The sequence below is a fragment of the Mauremys reevesii genome, linkage group 25 (assembly GCF_016161935.1).
Source record: "Mauremys reevesii isolate NIE-2019 linkage group 25, ASM1616193v1, whole genome shotgun sequence".
Classification (NCBI taxonomy): domain Eukaryota; kingdom Metazoa; phylum Chordata; order Testudines; family Geoemydidae; genus Mauremys; species Mauremys reevesii.
This window is the reverse complement of record NC_052647.1, coordinates 8,123,676-8,148,326: the sequence shown is the minus strand read 5'-3', so window position 1 is coordinate 8,148,326 and position 24,651 is coordinate 8,123,676. Positions and strand designations below refer to the sequence as shown.

The 24,651-nt window shown below is 48.7% G+C and overlaps 2 protein-coding genes across 10 annotated transcripts in view; one reads left to right on the top strand and one right to left on the bottom strand.

Moving 5' to 3' along the window:
- Positions 1-282: 282 nt before the first annotated feature.
- LOC120391415 (A.superbus venom factor 1-like) overlaps positions 283-24,651 on the bottom strand; it is a 176,260-nt gene continuing 151,891 nt past the window's right edge. Inside the window, exon 4 of the mRNA XM_039515091.1 lies at positions 283-547. Coding sequence (XP_039371025.1) covers positions 406-547 — 142 coding nt within the window. The 3' untranslated portion in view covers positions 283-405. The remainder of the gene's footprint in view (positions 548-24,651) is intronic.
- The window catches only part of LOC120391375 (adhesion G protein-coupled receptor E3-like), a 326,462-nt gene continuing 302,278 nt past the window's right edge, over positions 468-24,651 (top strand). For 6 of the 9 annotated variants that reach the window (XM_039515002.1, XM_039515005.1, XM_039515004.1 and 3 more), the window contains exon 1: positions 15,399-15,465. In XM_039515002.1, coding sequence (XP_039370936.1) covers positions 15,435-15,465 — 31 coding nt within the window. In that variant the 5' untranslated portion in view covers positions 15,399-15,434. Of the gene's footprint in view, positions 569-15,398; positions 15,466-24,651 lie in introns of those variants that run through there. The other 3 variants (XM_039515008.1, XM_039515007.1, XM_039515001.1) reach the window with 2 other exon arrangements.

Here is a 24,651-nt window from a genome sequence, read left to right as displayed (position 1 = left end):
AGGACGCTCTCCTACAAGGCAGGGTAAAAATACTTTAATTAAGACTGGTGAGAAGACAGGGAACAGACTTCCCCTGAGTCCTAAGGGGGGCTGCATTACCCTAGCCGGTCTCACCAGAGCTAAAAACAGCAGAGACTGGGAGACTGAGACGGGACTTTGCCACACTATGTAAAGATTGGTAAAAAGTCACACAGCAGGCCAGGGTAAGAAATCAGCCTTTTATTTATTTATATATATATGGAAAAAAAATAAGAAGAAAAGAGAGTGAAACCCCCGAAGAGGACAGGGCTAGTGGCGAGTGTCAGCAGCATTGGGACTCTGAGTGGAGATGTCTCCACCTGAGTGTTATGCTCCATCTTAGCTCAAACTGTCCCCTTGGGGCTGCTGGGAAAGCTGGGTCCAAGTTTAGGTTGGGCAGCCAAACATGGTCATGGCTTCAGAGAACTCAAGGAATTCCTGGCAGAGGTTCTGGAAATCCGGCTTCCGGCATTCGTCCTCGTTGGGCCACTTCTCGATCCAGGTGTCCTTGCCAATGATGTAGGATAGCCTGGGATGGACAGGCAGAAGGGTGAGCAATGAAGCACAAAATGTGTTCAATTTGTTTGCTCAGTTCCTCAAGGGCAGCCGGGTTTGCCTAAGGGCATGGGCAGCGGGTATGGCAGGCCTGGGGAGGCTGAGTGTCCTCAAACAGCCAGGCGTGGCCCCACTCATGCTCCTCCACAAGCCCTATCCTGCTTCCCCCTGGCCACAGCCCACATAGGGCTAGGGCTAGGGCTAGCATGGGCTGGCCTGTGGCTCGGGACTTGAGGCAGTTGGGTGCCCCTGGTGATGGGGCCCCCCAGCTCTGGTGCTCCCTGGCGCTCCGGGGCTGGTGGCGCTTCAGGTGCTGGGGACAGAGCACATAGCGCTCCGGGGCTGGGGGCACTTGGGCTGCGGCACCTGGTGCTCCGGGGCTGAGGGCACTGGGGCTGCAGCACCCAATGCTTCAGGGCTGGGGGGGCTCAGGTTGGCCAGCTGGAGCGGCCCAGAACTGGGGCCGGGGGGTTGGCAGCCACGGTGGTGGGCTCGGGGCTCTGGTGGGAAAGGGAGACAGGCAGGGCTGGGGTCTAGCCTCCCCAAATAGGTGGCTCACACTCCACCCATGCCTAAGAGCCACATCTGACTTGCAGAGAAACAGTGGGTTGCCTCCCGTCTCATAGGTCCAGAGAGAATACAGATCCCAGCATGCAATGCTCCAGATACACATGAGGATGGAACTTTTAGCCTCTGTGAGCTGCATCTTTTTGGTAAAGCTCATTTTTAGGTGTTGTTTTTACTCTAATTATAGTTCCACCCAGTTGAAACCGAAGTGATTTAGGAACAACTGTGGCTGGATGCAGGGACCATGAAATTGCACTGACAAAGTGATTTGTGCTGGTGAAATAGTTGGGTAGCCCCTGTGAGGAATGGTGGTCCAGGGTTAGACTACGAGGCGAATCTGGATTCAATTCCCCGCAACTCCAGAAACTTCCTTTTGGTACTTTGAAGATGTCACCTAAGGCCGGTCAGTGGGAGTTAGGAGCCTCAACACCATTGAGGACCATCTGTGCCACCAACCCTTGAGTAGAGGGCGAGGCCTAGTGACACCATTCGGAAACAAATCAGTGAGATGCAGCAGAATGAGGAACCACGTAAAAGACAGTGTGTGTCTAGTGGCAGAGTAGAAGCCCGTGAGCAGAGGGGATGAGACTGAATGGACAAATGAACATACAGGGACTAAACCTCACACACGGAGAGGGCCACATCCTCAGCGGGTGTAAACTGGCATCACTCTTTTAACTTCAGTGGAGCTCTGCCCATTTACTCTAGCTGGGGATGCGGCCTGTAAACCTTTCCAGTTCTGAAGATTCTGGGTTTTCCCTTCTGTTGGGAAACCCTATGGTGAATTGCTCGACCACACTTTGGTTCGTTATGCAATGTGCCCAAGAGACCAAATAACCAATATCGGTCTGATTTATTGCTAAAAGTCAGTAATAGCATATTACAGGAACAAAGGTTCACTACAACTCCAATTTCCAGGAGCATCTCCTGCAGCAGTGCTGAATTTGCCTTACAAAGAAGGCTTGTGTCCAGAGTCAGACCCCTAAAGCTGTCCTTTTTATAGCCAACCTGTTTACAAGGAAAGAGGTACTGTATGCATCCTCGGAGGCTAGTCTTAACCTACCATCTTTCTACCTTGTTTTTCTGGTACCACATGGTACCCCTTAGCTCTTTGTTCTGGACTCAGGAATTCCAGGTACCAAGAGCGTGATGCACCTCCTAGGCTTGTCCCATATATATTGTCCTTATCTTTGGGACATTCCAATGAGAGTAACTCCCTCTCTGTTTCTACAGTAGAACACCCCATATGTGCTGATCCTGACAGTTTTCCTGGCTAATGCAAGACATCATGGGATACTTAGCATAGGTGAACAAGACTATAGAAAGACACAGGCCACCATTCCAGGCCATGTAATTGCTAGAGGTGTATATACACAATAAAATGTTATATGCATTAAGCACATACTATCCATATTAATATATGTAATTTTTGAATCATACCTATTGATCATGTGATATATTAGCCCGGCATATCTGGGTGAACACATCAGAACCAGCTGTAACCAGACTGATCTGCAGTTATCCCCTCAGCCAGCCCCAGGAATCTAGCCCAGTAAATCTAAGGACATCTCAGTGAGTCTGGAGGGAGTCTCAGTTGGTGCAATGTGAGCACTGGAGGGAGCAGAGGAAATTGCACGTTACACCAATGTAGCGTATGCCTAGGTGTAAACTCTAGCTCAATGAGACATACCCGGGCTTGCTCTGACCCAGCTGGCATGCCAAAAATAGAAGCGCGGCCACGTTTGGACAAATAACAGGAGAGACTCCCTGCCCCGACTACGATCCCGTCCAAGACCACAGGTACACACTCAGGGTGGCCAGACCCTCCCACCACCATGGCGACACTTCTATTTCTAGCCAGATGCGAGCTAGCGTGACTGTCTTCTCAAGCTGGAACATTCACCTTCCAGCCCCAGTGCAGACAGACCCATGGACCCCTCTGCACTCTCCTAGCCCTACCCGAGTTCAGCCCATGGACTTTGTTCCACTCTCACCCAATGGATACACGTCACCTTGGGTTGCCATGGTGGCTCACATGCTATCAGGGCAGGTCGAGTTCTGAGGATTCTGAGCTTTGCAGCCTTCTTATCTTTGAGAAATAAGACAGGAAGCAAAGTCGACTCATGTCCTTTTGCATTATATTGTATCGACCCACAGCACTGCACACAGGAAAGCACTGTTGTCTCAGCGTGCCCTGCTCTCCTTCCTTCTGCCCTACCACTTCCCCCAGCCCCATAAGTATTAACTTTGCTGAGTACCTATGGGGGAAACTGACCACAGTGCAGAGGGCCTAGCATCACTTCGCAGAATCACAGAAATGTGGGGTTGAAGGGACCTCAGAAGGTCAAACAATCCATCCCCATGCGCTGAGGCAGGACCAAGTGCACCTAGACCATTCCTGGCAGGTGTTTGTCCAACTTGTTCTTACCCCCCCAGCCCAATAATAGGGATTCCACAGCCTCCCAATGTCACCTGTTCTTGTGCTGAACCATCCTTAGAGTTAGAAAGTTATTTTTCTAATATCTAACTTAAATCTCCCTTGCTGCTAACTAAGCCAATTCCTTCTTGTCCTACCCTTGCTGGACATGGGCACCAATTCATCACAGTCCTTTTTATAACAACCTTTTGCATATTTGCAGATAATTATCATGTCCCCCCTCAGCCTTCTTTTCTCTGGACAAAACATGCCAAATTCTTTCAACCTTTCCTCACAGATCATGTTTTCTAAACCTCTGATCATTTCTTTTGCTCTCCTCCTGACTTTGTACTATTTGTCCTCATCCTTCTTGAAGTGCAGCACCCAAACCTGGACATGATTCTCCCGCTCCGAGCAGAGGAGAACAGTCACCTCCCATCTCTGACCTACCCCACTCCTGGTCATGGTGATCCAGGTGCAGGAAGAGCCGGAGATTCCCAGCACAGCCATGGGTGTATGCCCCATCGGCCTTAGTGGGCTCAGAGCCTGGAGACCAAGGAGCCCTACACCAGCCCTCTGGGTACTGAAGCTGGGGGAGCCAGGGACAGAGTCTGCTCCTGGAGTCTTTTATCCCAGCTCATCACTCCATGTCAGTAGGGGCAGCAGGTTTGTATAATTTTTGGTGGTGCCCAGAACGGGTCCAGGTCCCCACCCTCAAACCTACCTTGTAGGCCAATATATAACTTTTAAAATAATGTAAGAATGGACTGGAAACGGTAAGCGTTTCACAGTTTCCCTATATTGCACAATGTGGAGGGTGTCTAGGGGTGAGGGCTCTGGCTGGGGCTGGGGATGAAGGGTTTGGGCTGTGGGCTAGAGCAGAGGATTGATATGCGGCGGTGCGGGCTGCATGGTGGGGCTGTAGATGAGGGGTTCACAGTGCAGGAGGGGGCTCAGGGTGAGGCTGAGGATTGGGGTTTGGGGGGTGAGGGCTCTGGCTGGGGGTGCGGGCTCTTGGGTTGGGATGAGGGGTTTGGGGTGTGGGAGGGGGGTCAGGGCTAGGACGTTTGGTTAGGGTGTGGCGGGTGAGGGTGTGGGCTGAAGATGAGGAGTTTGGGGTGCAGGCAGGCAGGGGCCAGAGAAGAAGACTCCACAGTCCTGTAGCCTGATTTGGGGTGTGTTAGTAGTGTTGATTTAATTTATCCACTTAATTTAAATAATATTTAATTAATTAATTTTAATTAATTAATATTACTAATAATTATTGGATATTAATTAGTATGGGTTTGGCTCGCCAATTTGTTTGATCAGAAGATAAAGTTCGTCCTGATCAGGCTTCACAGAGTTTATAAAAGGAACTTCGGGGTCATGACAGGAGCTTACACTGAGACAGATATAGCCATAAAGACCTTTTTATTAAAATCAATGAAATGGCAAATGGTAAAACAGTTAGGATTACATAGTTACAAGTATCACAGTTCTTTAAGAGATTATATTTATGGTAATACAATATTATAAGCTGCAAACGTGGTTAATACTCACACTCTGTTTTAGTAACTGGTGCTGGAAGTTACGGGGCACGCCTGTGGCAATTTCCGTTTTCACACCTCTGGCAGACGAAGCTATTGCAGAGTTATTTGCGCTCTATTTTCACTATATGTGCTTTATATGTGCTTTATGAAATATAGACTTACCGTTTAAAAGAAATAATACTACTACGGTCTGTTAATAGTTAATAGCCGTTGTAGATGGGTAGCATCGAGACGTAGTTGAAGGTGGAGGCAATGACGAGTAGACGGGAGCAGATAGATGGGTAGATTGCCTGTTTAATGGTGAGCTGCCTCACCTTTTTATAGAGCATTAGTCAGAAATCCTTCCTCCTATGCCCAAATTTCATCCTTCCCCCACGGAAATGTTAGGGTACACTTGCTCCATAGGCTGGTATGTATGTGCATATGAATGACAGGTATGTACACATTTGTGGTGTACTTGTTAGATTTGTGGGCAAAAATCCCCTTTTTCCACCCTTTACTGTTATTGGTTCAATCAAAGGTCTCTAGACATCTGTGTAGGTATTTTGTCTGTTATTACTTTTCCGAGTAAGGGTCCCAAAATGTGCTAAAGTTGCCTTAGCATCACATACAGGATGTTTGACCTGTAGGTCTCTTGCATTACAGCCAAACTTATTCCCCCAACCCTCTCTCCCTTGGCAGCACACTCATCCGGCACCATCACTGCACCTGCTCCCAGGGGCCGGGCCCCTCTCAGGTCCAGGAAGCCCCGTCGCCTCCCCTGTGGTGTGTGATGGGAGTAGGAGGGGGCTGCATGACATGTGGTCTCCTCCCCTGGTTCAGCCTCCTGCCTCTCACCATAGCCCCACGGGGGATGGGGCTGCCCTTGCCCAGCGTGGGGCAGGAGTGGTGGCTGCGGAGGGGAGGGGGGGGCTGGCTCACACGGTCGGACACTCACCCAAGCAGCTGCTGAGGTGAATCCGGACTCCATCTCCCGGCAGCTCCTCGGTGTCACCTCCCGGTGGGTGTCGTGGGAGGGGAGGGCTGCCAATCATGTGTGCGCCTCCTCCCCTCCTCAGGTGCAGCAGCTGCTTCAGCCTGCCGCCGGTGCCGCTCTTGTGTTGTTGGCAGCAGCAGTCGGCGGCAGCAGCGAGGGAGGGCAGCGCGGAGTGGCAGGGCAGCCACCCGCTTGAGGCAGGGACGCTCTGGTGCCAGGGGAAAGTGCACAGGGGCAGCAGGCAGGGACCGGGGGACACTCTAGGGAAAGGGGGAGATGAAGAGGGGCAGCTGGTGGGGCCGGGGGAGAGACCCAGCTCTGAACATTGGTGGAGCCAGGCCCCTGGGCCCTGAATATTCCTGGAACCTGGGCACCACAGGCCCATACAACTCATGGCCCCTGCACGTCAGAGGGGAACTCAGTCTGACCCCTCTTACACAGCAATGAAGAACGTGGAGGGAAAGTGGAGCCTTGCGTGTCTGAAACACCTCCCTGCTCCCGCCCAGCTCCAGACACTGCAGCCTTCACATGGGGGAGGGAGCTGCTGGTTCAGTACAAACACCTGATTGCTGTTCCTCAAGGTGGGGGAAGGGACAAGGCTCTGTCTTTTCTGGGAATTTGAAGCTTTGTTAGAACCACCCCCAGCAGCTGGGATATTCCACAGAAAAATCAGGCATAACCCCACTGAATTCAGTAGAGTTACTCCTGCCCTGCACTCTCGGCACGCATTAACTCATTGAACATGTCCTCCTGAGTCTTCTTTTTCCACCTTCTAGTCTGGGAAAGTCACTGTCCCGGTGTGGAGGATGAACCCATGGACAAGGTTTCAGCTGCAAAGAATGCAAAGCACAAGGGTAGCGTTGACAGTGCAGACATTGTTTAAGGTGCAAGGTTAAATCTTTTCATATAACAGCCCTCAGTGCACTTCCCCACAAGCCACAACATAAGCAGAACCACTGGCTACTGCAAGAGTCACTTTGCTGCCACTGCTATGGTGAGTGAGCCCACGAGGCAGGGGCGGGAGGTCTCGTGCTGCAGCTTTTCAGACATCTGGGATCAATAGTTCCAATCTCAGCACAGCCCCCTTTCCCATAGCAACCTGGACGGTGCTTGAGGACAGGCACCAACATCAAGCCCTGCACAAACAATTTGCTTGTTAAAGAAGCAGCACTGGATTAGGGTGGAAAGGAACAGGAAGTGTGCCCCCGCCTTTTTTTTGGAAATGCTGGCTGCACTATGCGGTGATCCTATCCAACCACAAAGGGCATGCTTGATTTCACCAAATCGGAGTGGATTTACTTGCTGAATTGCTTGCGACATAAGGGCTTATAACTTATAACTTCCCGCAGTTCCCCTAGGTAACCATATGCGACATCATTCTCCTGAGGGTAACAGAAGTGAAAAGACAGGAGATGCTGCAAGCATCTGGTTACTTACCTGGTCCTTATGCTGCAATGCTGTGTGCCGCAATGACGCCAGAAGAGTTAATATTGGAGTGGTGTGGGAAAGTGTCCTACCATGGTGGAGGAAATAAGGCATCTCTTCCCAGAAACCTTCTGTAAAGGATTGCAGAGTACCTCCACGAGAGCTTTCTAAAAATGTCCATGGAGGATTCCCGGTCCATCCCCAGACACAGAAAAAGTTACTTTCAGAGATCACTCTCTTTGTAGCTGGACTGGCCGCCACTAACTACTATCCCAATTTTTAATTCAGATTAAACATTAAAAATAATAGCATTTAACTCAGGAGAGTGTACTCACCAGAGATCAGTTGGCTTAACTTCTGTACAGTGAGAGACAATTGACCAAACAATTAATCAATTTGAGAACATCTAGAAGATAATAAGGCAATAAGTAAAAGTCAGAATGGATTTGTCAAGAACAAAACATGTCAAACCAACCTGATCGCTTTCTTTGACAGGGTAACAGGCCTTTTGGATGTGGGGAAGCGGTATATGTGGTATATCTTGACTTTAGTAAGGCTTTTGATACTGTCACGCATAATCTTCTCATAAACACACTAGGGAAATGCAACCTAGATGTAGGTACTCTAAGGTGGGTGCAAAACTGGTTGGAAAACTGTTCCCAGAGAGTAGTTATCAGTGGTTCACAGTCTAGCAGAAAGGGCATAATGTGTGGGGTCCTTCAGGGATCAGTTCTGAGTTCAGTTCTGTTAAAAATCTTCATCAATCATTTAGATAATGGCACACAGAGTACATTCATAAAGTTTGTGGATGACACCAAGCTGGGAGGACTTTCAAGTGCTTTAGAGGATAGGATTAAAATTCAAAATAATCTGGACATACTAGAGAAATGGTCTGAAGTAAACAGGGTGAAGTTCAATAAGAACAAATGCAAAATACTCCACTTAGGAAGGAACAATTGGTTGTACAAATACAAACTGGGAAATGACTGCCTAGGAAGGAGTACGGCAGAAAGGGATCTGGGGGTCAGCGTGGACCACAAGTTAAATGTGAGTTAACAGTGTAACACTGCTGCAAAAAAAAGCAAACATCATTCTGGGATGTATTAGCAGGAGTGTTGTAAGCAAGACACAAGAAATAATTTTTCTATTCTACTCTGCGCTGATTAGGGCTCAATTCGAATATTGTGTTCAGTTCTGGGCACCACATTTCAGGAAAGCTGTGGACACATGGGAAAAAGTCCAGAAAAGAGCAACAAAAATGATTAAAGGTCTAAAAATGACCTATGAAGGCAGATTGAAAAAATGGGTTTGTTTAGTCTGGAAAAGAGAAGGATGAGAGGGGACACGATAACAGTTTTCAAGTACATAAAAGGTTGTTACCAGGAGGGGGGAAAAATTGTTATTCTCAAGCTCTGAAGATAGCACAAGAAGCAATGGGTTTAAATCGCTGCAAGGCAGGTTTAGGTTGGACATTAGGAAAATATTCCTAACTGTCAGGGTGGTTAGCCACTGGAATAAATTGCCTAGGGAGATTTTGGAATCTCCATCATTGGGGATTTTTAAGAACAGTTTAGACAAACACCTGTCAGAGATGGTCTAGATTAAAAAATAGTCCTGCCATGAGTACATGGGACTGGACTAGACGACCAATGAAGGTCCCTTCCAGTCCTAAGATTCTATGATTGTGGGATAGTGTTGGTGGAGTCTCCACACCCGAGTCTGGTGACATGGAGCTGAGCTGCATCCACACTTCAAAATGTCTGGGCTCTGACTTACATCACAGTGGGACTTGGACTCTGACGCACCCCCAGCAGGCTCTGCAGGCCTGAGTGAAACTAACTTCTGTGTGGGCAGAAGCAGGGCTTGGTCTTAAACCTGGGTCAGAGCCCTGGCCTAATATGCTGTGTAGACACACCATAGGGGTCCACCCACAGACCAGGCCAGATTTCCAGTTAGGCACAGTAACCACGTGCCTAGGGGTGCCAGCATTCTAGGGGCACCTTACCTCTCTAAACCTGTGTGTAACATATAGGTCAGCTGCAGTCGGGGGGACACTGAAGATGCAGTGCCTAGGGGTGTGTAAGGTGTAAATCTGGCCCTGCCCTCTGGGCCTTGAGACGCTGTTTGATAATCATCTCTGTGTTGCCTGGCTATGTGTCAGTCTTGAGGCATTTATGACACTGGGCCATTTTAAAGTTACAAACTGATGAGGAAACACCTCAGGCGCCTGAGTCACTTTGATTCTAAGTAAAAAGCTTGTACGTTTTTTAACTGCTGCTTCCATTGCCGTTGCTCAGTCTGTTGCTTTGGGCCACGTTACGTCCCCTTTCACCAGCAATCGTCTTTGAATTCCCTCATTGGTTTGTGGTGTCACTAATCTCCCCTGCAGCACTTAGGACATTTCCAACCGATCGCTAGTCAGCTAACGTTTTTAGCTCTTCCTCATACACAGCTACGGTTTCACCTTGCTCCTCACTCTGCGATGACACTTGAAATGTTCTACGGTAACGCTTGGCTGTGCTGTCTATTGCTCTGTTCAGATCTCTTGCAGGTCTTCTGAAATTTTACCTCCTGCTTCCTGGGAGTGCAACAAACTCCTGAAGAGGGAGTAGGTTTTACTTAAGCAGCCTCTGAGGCATATCAAGGTTTCAGCTGCAAAGAATGCAAAGCACAAGGGTAGCATTGACAGTGCAGACATTGTTTGAGGTGCAAGGTTAAATCCATTTGTCTTTTATTTATAATCTCATTTTTGAGGAAATTAGTGGCTCCGGCTTTCCATAGATTAATGCTGATCCTCACTTTCTACAGGAAACTCTTCAATTTTCCCATCACTCACCAGTCTTACATTTTTCCTCATCACCAGCTGTGATTGTAGCTGTCATCTTGGAGAGGCAGACAGTGTTGGAAAGTGACTGCTCAGTGCAACCAAAATAAGTGCTCAAGAGAGCCTGCTGGGAACTCGCTGCTTCGCTTAACTGCATCCTCCCAGAATGTGTGTGTGCATAGGACCAAACTCCATGGGTGCTCAGCACCCACTGGGAGGCCCGTGGATCAGCACCTCCCCCTCCCTCCCAGCGCCCCATGCCCGCTGCGATCAGCTGTTCAACGGCATGCAGGATGTGCTGGGGGTGAGGGGGCAAAGAAGGGGTGTGGGGGTTTGGGTGTGGGTGGGAAGAGGTGGGGCAGGGGTGGAGGTTTGCTGGAAAGGGTGCATTGGGGGTCGAGCACCCCCTCCCCTCCAACGGGGGTGGTAGTGTGGTATTGTCTGTGTGTGTGTGGGCGGGGGGGGGGATCCCACTGACTAAAACAGGAAGTAAGTGGCACAGGATCGAATAGGCTGAGCTAGCAATCCAAGGCAGAGTAGGGCAAGGTTATATCCCATAATATTCTAGGCAACTCTGCCAAGAGCACTGTACTGCACTCCCCCACTTTCCCACCCTGAGGAGCAGCAGAAACATCCCTTTACTCCCCCAGAGCTGGCAGTGGGGCCCTCCAGATATTTACCTCGGCAGCCTGGGTGTCTCGGGAGGGGCAGGCATGCTGAGCTCTTACCCTCCTGCCCCATCGCACAACCCCCCATGGGGGGGGTGGTGCTGGCAGAGCCCTGCTGCTGGGCTCAGAGTTGATGCCCCAGTGAGAGGCACAGTGCAGCCAAATTTGGCCTCCAGGATCTCTCTCCCATCCTTCCCTGTGTCACTGGTACCTACATGTATCACGATTTCCCGTCTCTTCCTAATAACTGGAGTTCCCTCCCCTGGAGAGGTAGCCTCAGTGGGAGAGGATACCATGGCATCCTCTGGAAGGTGCATCCAGTGTCTGTACAAAGGGAGCTGAGTGGGTCAGAGGCTCAGACCACAGGGCATATTGCAAATATCACGGTTGCTATTCCTAGTTCACTCTCACTGGCTGTAACAACAACTGTGCATGGAAACCTTATGGATGGAGGCCAGGTGTGCACAAACGTCACTGGGTGATTGGGGGAAGCAGGTTCACCCAAGCCTGATTGTGGGGATGGGGGGACATATAAAATCTGTTTGGGGCTGCTTTCCTCCCAATGCACCCTTTCCTCCAACAGAGAAGAGCTCGTGCAGCTGCTGGATCAAGCATTCTCCACCAACAGCTGTTCTTCTCCCCCTCTCCACACTGCAACCTCCAGTGAAACATGAAAAACACTTAGGAATTAAATCCCCAAAATCAGGAAATAAAAAGTTCTGCCAGCGACCAGCACAAGCCCTCAGCTTCTCCACTCCCGGCAGGCTGCACCGTTACCCTGGCTACTGCGCCACACACTGCAAGCTGAGCTCTGCCCCCCCAGGAACGCCAGCCTGTCGTCAGCTGTGTGCGCTCAGCCCTTCGCCAAGTGACTCTGCCAACAGAACCAGCTACGGCACCAAACAGCCACAGCCACTAGAGCTGGGGAAGAGCTGAGCTGGGGAGGGAGCAGAGTTCAGGTCGCAGTGCGCAGCCTGTGGCGTATGGGGATGTGTAACCCAGCCAGGGGTAAGCAGGGAGCCTCTCTAGCTCTTGGTGTCTGGGATTAGCCTCCGTCCTTGGCTTGGTGGTCTGGTTCCAGCAGCCTCAACACTGAGTCTGAGCTCACTTTCCTCAGTGTAGACGTCGGGTCGTTTCTGAAGAGCTTCCTCATTCTCGATAAACTCCCCATTTATGAGCCATGGGCAAGTTTTGGGCACAACACCACCCCTCAATAGTTGGCAGTTCATAAAATAAGGCCAGATCCTCAGTTGGTGTAAATGGGTGCGTGGACTTCTTTGGACCGATGCCGATTTACACCAGTTGGGGATCTGGGAATATCTGCAGTTCTACACTGGTAACTTGTGATTGTGAATCTAACCCTTAAGGGCGCCTGCTCAGAACAGCTTTGCCGACGCTCATTCAGGCAGGGACAGCTGAGTTTATGCATGTCTTCAGGAAGGCACTCGAATGAGGAAGCTTTGGAGAATGAAGTCTTGGTTGTCAGGACAGTATAATGGGGCCCCAGTTAATGACCCCAGCACACATGCCATCATAGACTCCGCTGGCCAATGGCAAACAGGAGAGCAAAGAAATGTCTTTAGCCACAGGGAATGTGTTGTTCTAAAGCAGACAGAGGAGGAAATAAGGCAGGTGAACCACACCCCACTGCTCACCATAATCCAGACAGGACAGAGCAAACTACCAGGAAACACCTGAGAAAGAGGAATTCACTGAGCAGAAACTGACTTTATATGGGCAAAACCCACGTGTGTGTGCAGTGTTTTTCCTCAGGGGAAGGTTGATCTATTTGGAAGAAGCACGTTTGTGACACTGATTGGACCAGAGCTGTTCCTCTAGGAGGGGCCACAAGAAAAGGGGACCTGGTAAGACCCACACATGAGAGTGATCATAGGAGGAGGAGCTTGAGTGTATTTCTTTGCCTCTCTTCACCTTGAGCTCAAGGACACCTGGATGGGAGGACTGGAGAGTCCCAAGTCCTGAGGAGTCACTCCCTTGAAGAACCTTCCTTATGGGACCATAGACAAGGATCATATGTCAGGAATCAGGGCTTTCAATGGAGCCAATCTCCAGGCAACCTAATGAGTGCAGCTGGCCTGTACCAAGCTGCCTGATTGGTGGGAAGGGTCAGCAGGCAGGCTCCTAAGTCCAGCAGCAGCAGTTCAGTAGCTGCTCAAAGCTTTTGCCCACAGCTATGATAGCTCCGGCCTTGGTCCAGCCCTGCTCCTGCCTTGCCTCTCTCCATGTAACCTGATTCTGACCCTCAGCTCCGATTCCTCATCTCCAACTTCGGCTCCAACCCTGATTCTGACCCTGGATTTCGACTTCTGGATCCTGCCTCTGGCTCTGACCCTTGGCGCTGGCATTTGGCCCCTGGCTCTGACCCTGACCCGAGGCTCCGGTTATTTGCTGCCAGGTCCTGCTCTGATCACTAGACCTGACCACCCACATCCCACTCTCTGACACTGTCAAGCATGGATAGTCATTAGCTGCCTCTTCCATCTTCTTCCTGTGTTAACCCTGTTACTACGGCACCACCTGGAACAGGACTGATGTTCTGTCTGCCTCTCCAAGACAACAGCTGCAGACAAGAGCTACAATCACAGCTGAGACTTGGACATCACCATCTCACGCACAGGGAGCCACACTGTGAGCTGGATGAAGATCTGTTCTTCTGTTTGTTTCTGTTAAGAAGAGCCACAGCTCAGAAAGTGACTTCGGCATTACAGCTGCACCACCTTAGATGACTGCTTACAGCAAGAGTCATTAACAACCCAGGACACTGATATCTCTGACCACAATGTTAGCAACCAGCCGCTCAGTATGGGCACCTCTTCAGTTTTACTGAATGCAGGATTAAAAAGGTTAGTTGTGTCCAGATCCTTCACACCAGTTAATTTTAACAAGAGGGAAGGAACACTGGCCAGAATAGGGAAATAACAGATGAAGAATATTTAGCTAAGTTAGATCTATTCAACTCTGCAGGGCCTGATGAAATTCACCCTAGTGTACTTAAGAAACTAGCTGAAGCAATCTCTGAAGCATTAGCGATTATCTTCCAGAACTCATGGAGGGTGGGTGACGTTCATAACAAGGGCAAAGTTCAAAACAATGTAAAAAGCAGCTCTTAGGGAAATATAGACCAGAGAACCCAACTTTAATACCCAGAAAGATACTAGAAGAAATGATTAAACTATCAATTTATTAAAACCTAGAGGATAATAGGTGAAAAGTAATAACCAACATGGATTTGTCAAGAACAAGTCATGCCAAACAACAACATAATTCCCTTCTTTGATTGGTTACCCAGTCCAGTGGATGGGGGGAAGAGGTGGCCGTGATGTAGCTTGAAGTTAGTAAGTCTTTCAACACAGTCCCACATTACATTTTCCTACTTGAACTGAGGAAATATAGTATAGATAAAACTACCACAAGGAAGGTGCAAAGATAGTTGGAAGTCCTTACTCACAGGAGAGGTATAGGGACTCACTGGCTTGGCAGCAGCACTGCAGAAAAGGGTATGAGGTTTCTGGCAGACCACAAAAGGAAAGTGAGTCTACAGTGTGATGCTGTTGAAAAAAGGCAAATGCCATTCTGGGATGTATTAACAGGAGTGGGGTGGGACAGAGATGGGAGGCAACTGTTCTCCTCTACTCGGCACTGAAGAACCATGTCCAGGTTTGGGTGCTGCGCTTCAAGAAAGATGAGGACAAATTGTACAGAGTCCAGAGGAGAGCAACAGAAATGATCAGAGGTTTAGAAAACATGACCTGTGAGGAAAGGTTGAAAGAATTTGGCATGTTTTGTCCAGAGACGAGATGGCTGAGGAGAGACATGAAAGCAATCTGCAAATATGCAAAAGGTTGTTATAAAGAGGACTGTGATCAACTGGTTCCCATGTCCACCAAGGGTAGGACAAGAAGGAATTGGCTTAGTGAGCAGCCAGGGAGATTTAGGTTAGATATTAAGAAAAACTTTCTAACTCTAAGGATGGTTCAGCACAGGAACAGGTGACCTAGGGAGGCTGTGGAATCCCTGTTATTGGGGGGTTTAAGAACAGGTTGGACAAACATCTGCCAAGGATGGTCTAGGTGCACTTGGTCCTGCCTCAGTGCATGGGGATGGATTGTTTGATCTTCTGAGGTCCCTTCAACCCCACATTTCTGTGATTCTGTGAAGCGGTGCTAGGCCCTCTGCACTGTGGTCAGTTTCCCCCATAGGTACTCAGCAAAGTTAATACTTATGGGGCTGGGAGAAGTGGTAGGGCAGAAGGAAGGAGAGCAGGGCACGCTGAGACAACAGTGCTTTCCTGTGTGCAGTGCTGTTGGTTGATACAATATAATCAAACAGGACATGAGTCAACTTGGTTTCCTGTCTAATTTCCCCAAGATAAGGAGGCTGCAAAGCTCAGAATCCACAGAACTCAACCTGCCCTGACAGCATCTGAGCCACCATGGGAACCCGAGATGATGTGTATCCATTGGGTGAGTGGAACAAATTCCATGGGCTGAACTCAGGTGGGACTAGGAGAGTCCAGGGGGGCCCACGGGTCTGTCTGCAATGGAGCTGGAAAGAGAATGTTCCAGCTCGAGAAGACAGTTGCAATAGCTCTCATCTAGCTTGAAACAGAAGTGTCGCCGTGGTGTTGAGAGAGGCTTGCCACCAGGACCATCCCTAGATATTTTGGTGCCCTATTCAACACACCCCCCCCCCACACACCGGGGGGAGAGCTGGCTCCAGGCCTCTGCAGGGGTGGGGTGGTCCCAGGCCTCCACAGGGAGCCTCCTTGGGGGAGGAAGGAAACCACCCCCATCACAAGCCAGTGAAGCAGAGTGGGTTGGGGTTAAGTCGCTCCACTTCCTGCCACCTGGTGATTGCAGGGTGGGCCCAACCCTGCACTCACAGGTGGCGGGAAGTGGAGTGACCCAGCCCCTGCCTGCTCCGCTCTACTCCCCTAGCTCCCAACCTTGGGACTTGGGGACAGGGCCGGCTCCAGACCCCAGCACGCCGAGAGCACGCTTGGGGCGGACGTTTGCCGGCAGGGCGGCAGGCGCCTCCGGCGGACCTTCCACAGTCATGCCTGCGGGAGATCCACTGGAGCCGCGGGACCAGCGGACCTCCCGCAGGCATGGGTGCGGATGCTCCACTGGAGCCGAGAGACCAGCGGACCCTCCGCAGTCATGTCTGCGGGAGGTCCGCTGGTCCCGCGGACCTCCCGCAGGCATGACTGCAAGAGGTCCCCCAGAGCCGCGGGACCAGCGACCGGCAGCGCGCCCCCTGGAGCATGCCGCCGTGCTTCGGGCGGCCAAATTGCTAGAGCCGCCCCTGCTTGGGGAGCAGGGGGGAACCACTCCCTAGCATTCACCAGTGGTGCGGCTGAGAGTCAGCAGAGTGGAGCAGCCTGAGTCCAGGTTACTCCATTCCCTGCTGCCTGGTGAGTGCGGGGCACGCTCGACCTGTCTTGCTGTCCCCCAGGATGTAGCTCAGGGGAAGAGGGGCAGTGGAGGCATTGCTGGGGCTGAGCAGGGGTGGGAGTCTGGGGGAAGAGGCAGAGCAGGGGCAAGGGCAGCTTTCCTGGCCAGCTCAGCCAGCCAGGGGATCGGACTGGCCACTGGAGCAGCATGCAGCTGCGTAGGGTACCTAGAATTTTGGGGCAATTTGGTGCCCCAAATTTCCTGGTGCCCTACAGAGCTGTGTAGTTTGCGTATGGGTAAGGACAGCCCTGCTTGCCACTCCAGCCTTGTATTACACTCTCAAGGTTACAGCTTTCCTCTGACCTTGGCTTGATAACCACTTGCACCGCCCAAATGCAAAATACCCCTTTGAACCCAGGAAGGAGAACTTGGGAATTCCTCCCTGTGGGGTACCCTCAAGCCCTTTCACCCCCACTCACCCAGGGAAGAGCTGAGAAAGAAGACAAAGGAAATTAGCTGTGGCTACAAGAACATAAGAACATAAGAATGGCCGTACTGGTCCATCCTGCCCAGTATCCTGTCTACCGACAGTGGCCAATGCCAGGTGCCCCAGAGGGAGTGAACCTAACAGGTAATGATCAAGTGATCTCTCTCCTGCCATCCATCTCCACCCTCTGACTAGGGACACCATTCCTTACCTATCCTGACCAATAGCCATTAATGGACTTACCCTCCAGGAATTTATCCAGTTCTCTTTTAAACGCTGTTATAGTCCTAGCCTTCACAACCTCCTCAGGCAAGGAGTTCCACAAGTTGACTGTGCGCTGTGTGAAGAAGAACTTCCTTTTATTTGTTTTAAACCTGCTGCCCATTAATTTCATTTGGTGGCCCCTACTTTTTGTATTATGTGAATACGTAAATAACTTTTCCTTATCTACTTTTTCCACATCACTCGTTATTTTATATACCTCTATCATATCCCCCCTTAGTCTTCTCTTTTCCAAGCTGAAGAGTCCTAGCCTCTTTAATCTCTCCTCCTATGGGACCCATTCCAAACCCCTAATCATTTTACTTGCCCTTCTCTGAACCTTTTCTAGAGCCAGTATATCTTTTTTGAGATGAGGAGACTACATCTGTATGCAGTATTCAGGATGTGGGCGTACCATCGATTTATATAAGGGCAATAATATATTCTCAGTCTTATTCTCTATCCGCTTTTTAATAATTGCTAACATCCTGTTTGCTTTTTTGACCACCTCTACACACTGCGTCTTCAGAGAACTATCCACAATGACTTGAAGATCTTTTTCCTGATTAGTTGTAGCTAAATTAGCCCCCACCATATTGTATGCATAGTTCGAGTTATTTTTTTTCCAATGTACATTACTTTATATTTACCCGTATTAAATTTCATTTGCCATTTTGTTGTCCAATCACTTAGTTTTGTGAGATCTTTTTGAAGTTCTTCACAGTCTGCTTTGGTCTTAACTATCTTGAGCAGTTTAGTACCATCTGCAGACTTTGCCACCTCACTGTTTACCCCTTTCTCCAGATCATTTATGAATAAGTTGAATAGGATTGAGCCTAGGACTGACCCTTTCGGAACACCACTAGTTACCCCTCTCCATTATGAAAATTTACCGTTTATTCCTACCCTTTGTTTCCTGTCTTTTAACCAGTTCTCAATCCATGAGAGGATCTTCCCTCTTATCCCAAGACAATTTAATTTATGTAAGAGCCTTTGGTGAGGGACCTTGTCAAAGGCTTTCTGGAAATCTAAGTACACTCTGTCCACCGGATCCCCCTTGTTCACATGTTTGTTGACTCCTTCAGAGAACTCTAATAGATTAGTAAGACACAATTTCTCTTTAGAGAAGCCATGTTGACTTTTACCCAACAATTTATGTTCTTCTATGTGTCTGACAATTTAATTCTTTACTATTGTTTCAACTAATTTACCCTGTACTGACGTTAGACTTACTGGTCTGTAATTGCTGGGATCACCCCTAGAGCCCTTTTTAAATATTGGCGTTACATTAGCTAACTTCCAGACATTGGGTACAGAAGCCAATTTAAATGACAGGTTACAAACCATAGTTAATAGCTCCGCAACTTCACATTTGAGTTCTTTCAGAACTCTTGGGTGAATGCCATCTGGTCCCGGTGACTTATTAATGTTAAATTTATCAATTAATTCCAAAACCTGCTCTAGTGACACTTCAGTCTGTGACAGTTCCTCAGATTTGTCACCTACAAAAGCCAGCTCAAGTTTGGGAATCTCTCTAACATCCTCAGCCGTGAAGACTGAAGCAAAGAATCCATTTAGTTTCTCCGCAATGACTTTATCGTCCTTTTGTATCTCGATCATCCAGGGGCCCCACTGGTTGTTTAGCAGGCTTCCTGCTTCTGATGTACTTAAAAAAAATTATTACCTTTGGAGTTTTGAGCTAGCTGTTCTTCAAACTCCTCTTTGGCTTTTCTTATTAGGTTTTTACACTTAATTGCACAGTGTTTATGCTCCCTTCCATTTACCTCACTAGGATTTGACTTCCACTTTTCAAAAGATGCCTTTTTATCTCTCACTGCTTCTTTTACATGGTTGTTAAGCCACTGTGGCTCTTTTTAAGTTCTTTTACTGTGTTTCTTAATTTGGGGTATACATTTAAGTTGGGCCTCTATTATGGTGTCTTTAAAAAGCGTCCATGTAGCTTGCAAGGATTTCACTTTAGTCACTGTACCTTTTAACTTCTGTTTAACTAACCCCCTCATTTTTGCATAGTTCCCCTTTTTGAAATTAAATGCCACAGTGTTGGGCTGTTGAGATGTTCTTCCCACCACAGGGATGTTAAGTGTTCTTATAAAGCGGTCCTGTTATAGTTACCTCTTGGACCAGCTCCTGCGCTCCACTCAGGACTAAATTGAGAATTGCCTCTCCCCTTGTGGGTTCCCGTACCAGCTGCTGCAAGAAGCAGTCATTTAAAGTATCGAGAAGTTTTGTCTCTGCATTTCGTCCTGAGGTGACATGTTCCCAGTCAATATGGGGATAATTGAAATCCCCCACTATTATTGAGTTCTTAATTTTGGTAGCCTCTCTAATTCCCCTTAGCATTTAATCATCACGGTCACTGTACTGGTCAGGTGGCCGATAATAGATCCCTAATGTTATATTGTTATTAAATAAGCTAATCAAACAACAATCACAAACTTCTTGAAACACCAAAAATCCAATCCTGTTCTTAAAAAAGGTAAATTTTATTAAAAACAAAAAGGAAAAAAATACTTCTGGGACGTAGAATTTTTGGCTAGATCTTAAAAGAAACAATTACAAAAATGAAGCACCCAAAATAGCTTAAAGGATACAAGCAAACAAAAGCATCTGGGGTTAGCCCAGATGAGATCTACAAGCCAAAATAAACAGAAATAAACCTGATCACGTCTAGCTAAACATTCCTAATTTACTTACATATTTGGAGGGTTTTAAATAAGTAATTCTAGGTATGATCTGATGAGTTTTCATACCTGGTTCAAGCCTTACGCAGCATTGCTGCTCCCTGTCTCCTTCTCCGGAGAACAACAGACAAAGGGAAAGTTTCTTTCCTAATTCTAAAAAGTTCTAGCCTTCCCATTGGCTCTTTTGGTCAGGAGTCCACTTTTCTTTTTTAACCTTGGGGACTTTTTAACCCTGTACCAGTAAAGCAAGCAGAGAACAGTTACCAAGAGGGATTTTACAGCTAACTGGCTGGCTGGGTGTCCATCAAAGGGGGCTACACCCCACTTCATTTATCACTGATGGTTTTCCACTACTTTCACAGCTACTGAATCCCAAGGAATAATTGCAGATCAGTCTGGTCCCTGGAAGCAGAGCAGCCCAAAGCCTTCCCTGATTCATCCTCAACTGTCCGTAGCCACAAGAGACCAGTCCAGCAGCTGGCAAGAGCCAGAGTGTAGGAGTACGTTGGCCACACCACTCACCTCTGGAATGCCCACTGTGCCTGGGGGCTGTAACATAGACCCAGTACCCAAGGGGAATTTCCAGGTAGCTGGTTGAGGCAGCTTTCTGTAGGGGCACAAAGCTGGGATTCGAAAATATTATGATAGTAATAATAGTTATTAATGAAATAATTGGATTCATTGGTTTAACACCAGAATCAAGTGGGGGTAAATAAGCAAAATTTGGTTCATAGACAGGGGCCAGGAGACATCTCTCTCTCTCTCTCTCTCTCTCTCTCTCTTTCTCTGTTGCTTATTTCTGTGTATAACATTTTTAAAATGCATATTTATTTTTTATTTCTCTCAAGTATTTCTCCTCCTCGTTCTGTTCTCCTCTCTGCCACCAGGCAGCACTCAAGTGTTAACCATTAAGTTCCCAGGCTGGCAGAATGTAATGCTGTATGTGCCGCATTTGTGCCCATCATGAGAGTCTCACAGAATGTGTCTCTGCCACAGGCTTGGCAGCTCTCGAAGGGGTTATTGGCACTGTAATGAGGGGTGGGGTCATTGGATCTGGGTCATTAGGACTAGCTGAATTGTTTAGGTGGGAGTTAAATCAATTTCTGAAGTGTTCACCAATATATGCCGGGCTAATATAATATATCATATGATCAATAGGTATTATTCCCATTACTTATATTAATATGGATAGTATGTGCTTAATGCATATAACATTATTTGTATACACACTTCTATCAGTTACATGGCCTGGAATGGTGGCCGGTGTCTTCCTATAGTCTTGTTCACCTATGCTAAGCATCCCATAACACCTTGCATTAGCCAGGAAAACTGTCAGGATCAGCACATATGGGTGTTCTACCGTAGTAACAGGCAGGAAGTTACTCTCACTGGAATGTCCCAAAGATAAGGACAATATATATGGGACAAGCCTAGGAGGTGCCGTCACGCTTTTGGTAACTGGAATTCATGTGTCCAGAACAAAGAGCTAAAGGGTTTTGACGTTCCCCTCTGGTGTTATCTGGACCGGTGATCTGCTAGGTCACGCCAATCCTGGACTCTGGGAACCAGCCTTACCCTGCTCTGCTGTGAGAACCCCCACTCCTGGGCTGTTCACGCACAGCCTCTGGCATGTAAGCTGCTCCTTGGATTTTGCTGCTGAATGACATTAGCCAATATCTCTGGTCCCAGACACTATCCTAGGAACCTCCATCTTGCAGTGTTCAGTTATGTGCCCTGGAAACTACAATCTTATATGGGTTCATCAATTTAATAAAGAAATTGATATGTACCAGGCTTGTTATCCCAAGGGGAGTCTCTGACAGGCCTCAAACCAAACGCACTGCTTCTGGTAGAATAAACAAACAAATTTATTAAGTATAAACATAGATTTTAAATGATTGTAAGTCAAAGCAGAACAAGTCAGATTTGGTCAAATGAAATAAAAGCAAAACACATTCTAAGCTGATCTTAATACTTTCAGTGCCCTTACAAACTTAGATGCTTCTCACCACAGGTCTGTGACCAGTCCATGACCTGTACTATATACCCTTAACTAACACTTGGTCTGGGGAGCCATGGGTGCCCTGGGAGGTGGCCTGGGGGCGCAGCAGGTGCTGGGAGGAGGTGGCCCGGGGGACACCACAGGTCCAGGGGGGCAGCCTGGAAAGGATGTCACAGGTGCTGGGGGGGTGGCGGCACATGGTTCGGGACCCCTGCTGGTGCTGGGGGGAGGGTTGGTGGGGCTGACAGGAGCTGTACTTGCAGCTCCTGGAGGGGGAGGAAGGCTGGGGGCTCCATGCACTGACCCTGCCATGAGCACCGGCTCCACAGCTCCTATTTGCTGGGAACCACAGCCAATGGGAGCTGCGGGGTCGGTGCCTGCAGGAAGAGGCAGTGCGCAGAGCCCTCTGCCCCTCCACGTAGGAGCTGCATGGACATGCCAACCACTTCTATGGAGCCCCTCCCCAATGTAAGCAGCGCCCCACACACCAACCCCCTGCTCCAGCCCTGAGCCCCCTCCCACACCCAAACTACTGCTGCGGCTGGGAGGTGCGGTGGCCCAAAACTGCTCCAGCAGTGGCTGCCCAGGGCCAGCCACACCAGCTGCTGCAGAAGTCACAGAGGTCATGGAAAGTTACACCCCATATTCTTCATAGGATATTGTTATGATATGAAACTGGCATAACAGATGTGTTCTATGCAAGATAGGTAATGTGAGGTATCATTGGAAAGACTATGATTTACTGAATATGATTATCCTATTTGCATGTATGTATCAATTTAAGAATATTGACTATGTAATACCTGGGGAACATCCACCAGACAGTAGGCAACCAGCCTTATTTGGCCATTTAAGATGGACAATAGAACTTTGAAGATGCTAATCTCCCACCTTCCTGAGAAGCTTCCTGGGATGCTGCTTTGACACTTCAGGGTCATGGGATCATGTCACCTGGTACTGGACTACTAGTATTTTTCCACTAATAGGGGGTGAGGATCAAACTAGAAAACAAAGGATTCCCGCCATATTTAAATCCTGTTTAAGGCAGGGAAGTGAGTTAATCGGGTTTCATTCTTCACTGAATCCCTGCCCAGGATGACTGCTGGAATCATCTTAGGCCCTGTTTACACTGGCAAGTTTCTGCGCAGTAAAGCAGCTTTCTGCACTGTAACTCCCAAGGCGTACACACTGCCAGGCCACTTAGTGCACAGAAACTGTGCTGTTGTAGCACTGTAAAAAAACACCTCAACAAGAGGCGAAAGGCTATCTGCGTCGGTGCCAGTATAGAGACCCTGGCCAATTCCAGCACTTCAATTGGCCTCTGGGAGGTGTCCCACAATGCTCGTTCTTGCCTCTCTGGTCATCGGTTTGAACTCTACTGCCCTTCCCTCAGGTGACCAACCATCATCCGCATCCCATAAATTCCTTTGGAAATCCCTTTCCTGTTCGCTTGGTGACCCGTGCAGTGGTCTCAGCACATCTTTCTAAGTGCCCATGCCTGCTCCACACACCAGGCGATCTCCCACTTGGAGCAATGCCGAGATGCTGAACCTCATCACCATTTGCGGAGAGGAGGCTGTTCCGTGCCAGCTGGGCTCCAGCCATAGGAATTATGATACCTACGGACAGATTTCACGATGCATGACAGAAAGGGGCCAGGACACATTGCAGTGCAGGGTCAAAGTGAAGGAACTGCGGAACGCCTATCACAAGATGCAGGAGGCAAACCGCCACTCTGGTGCTGCACCCACAAGCTGCCGGTTCTACAAAAAGCTGGACGTGATACTCGGTGGCGACCCCACCTCCACTGCAAAGGCCACTGTGGATACTTCAGTGGCTCACATGCCAGTTAAAAGTCAACCGAGCCAGTAGGAGGAAATCTTGGACAAGGATGTGGAGTGGGAGGGGGACACAGAGGCAGAGGATGACTCGGAGGTCAGAGATGCATGCATCCAGGAGCTCTTTTCCACCTCAGTGGAGGCTAGCCAATCACAGCTGTTGGATGTTGGCAAAGTGCAAACAGGAGAGGAGGCCCCAATACGTGGATTTGATTTTGGGAATTGCTGAAGTGAGTTGTTGCGGGAAGGAGGGTTGCACTCAACACCCATCCCTCTGCAGTTTGGCCCTGCTGCATTGTACTTCAAAGGAGAAGGTTGGATATGATCCCTGGACATACACAAATCTTTAGCCCTCCCAGGACCCCTCCTCCTCCTGGGACCTTCCCTTCCCCCATCCCCCTCACTGCTGATGTTTTTTATTTGTTTGACTCTCTCCTCCAGTTGTTGTTTTTTAATAAAAGAATTGTGTTGGTTTGAGAGCAATCTTTGTTCTATTAATTGAAAGTAAAAAGAGCCCTGCAAAGCAACATACCATTACGTTAAACCCACATATTGCATCGTCTGCATCAATCACCTCCTAGCATTGCAAGCACTGCACTCCTGAGTATAGCAAAAAATATTAGTGGCTTTCAGCTTCAAATTGCTGCCTCAAGGCGTCTCTGATCCTTATGGCCCTGCGCTGCGCCCATCTAATAGCCCTGGTCTCTGGCTGTTCAAACTCAGCCTTCAAGTGCTGAGCCTCTACAATCCAGCCCTGAGTGAAGCTTTCACCCTTTGCTTCACAAATATTATTGATCATACAGCATGTGCCTATAAGCATGGGAATATTGCCATCAGCCAGGTCCAGCTTTCCACAGAGGCAGCACCAGCGGCCTTTTAAATGGAAACAAAGGACATCCAATGGCTATTCTGCACTTGCTCAGCCTGGTGTTGTACCACTCTTTGCTGCTGTCAATTTGCCCTGAG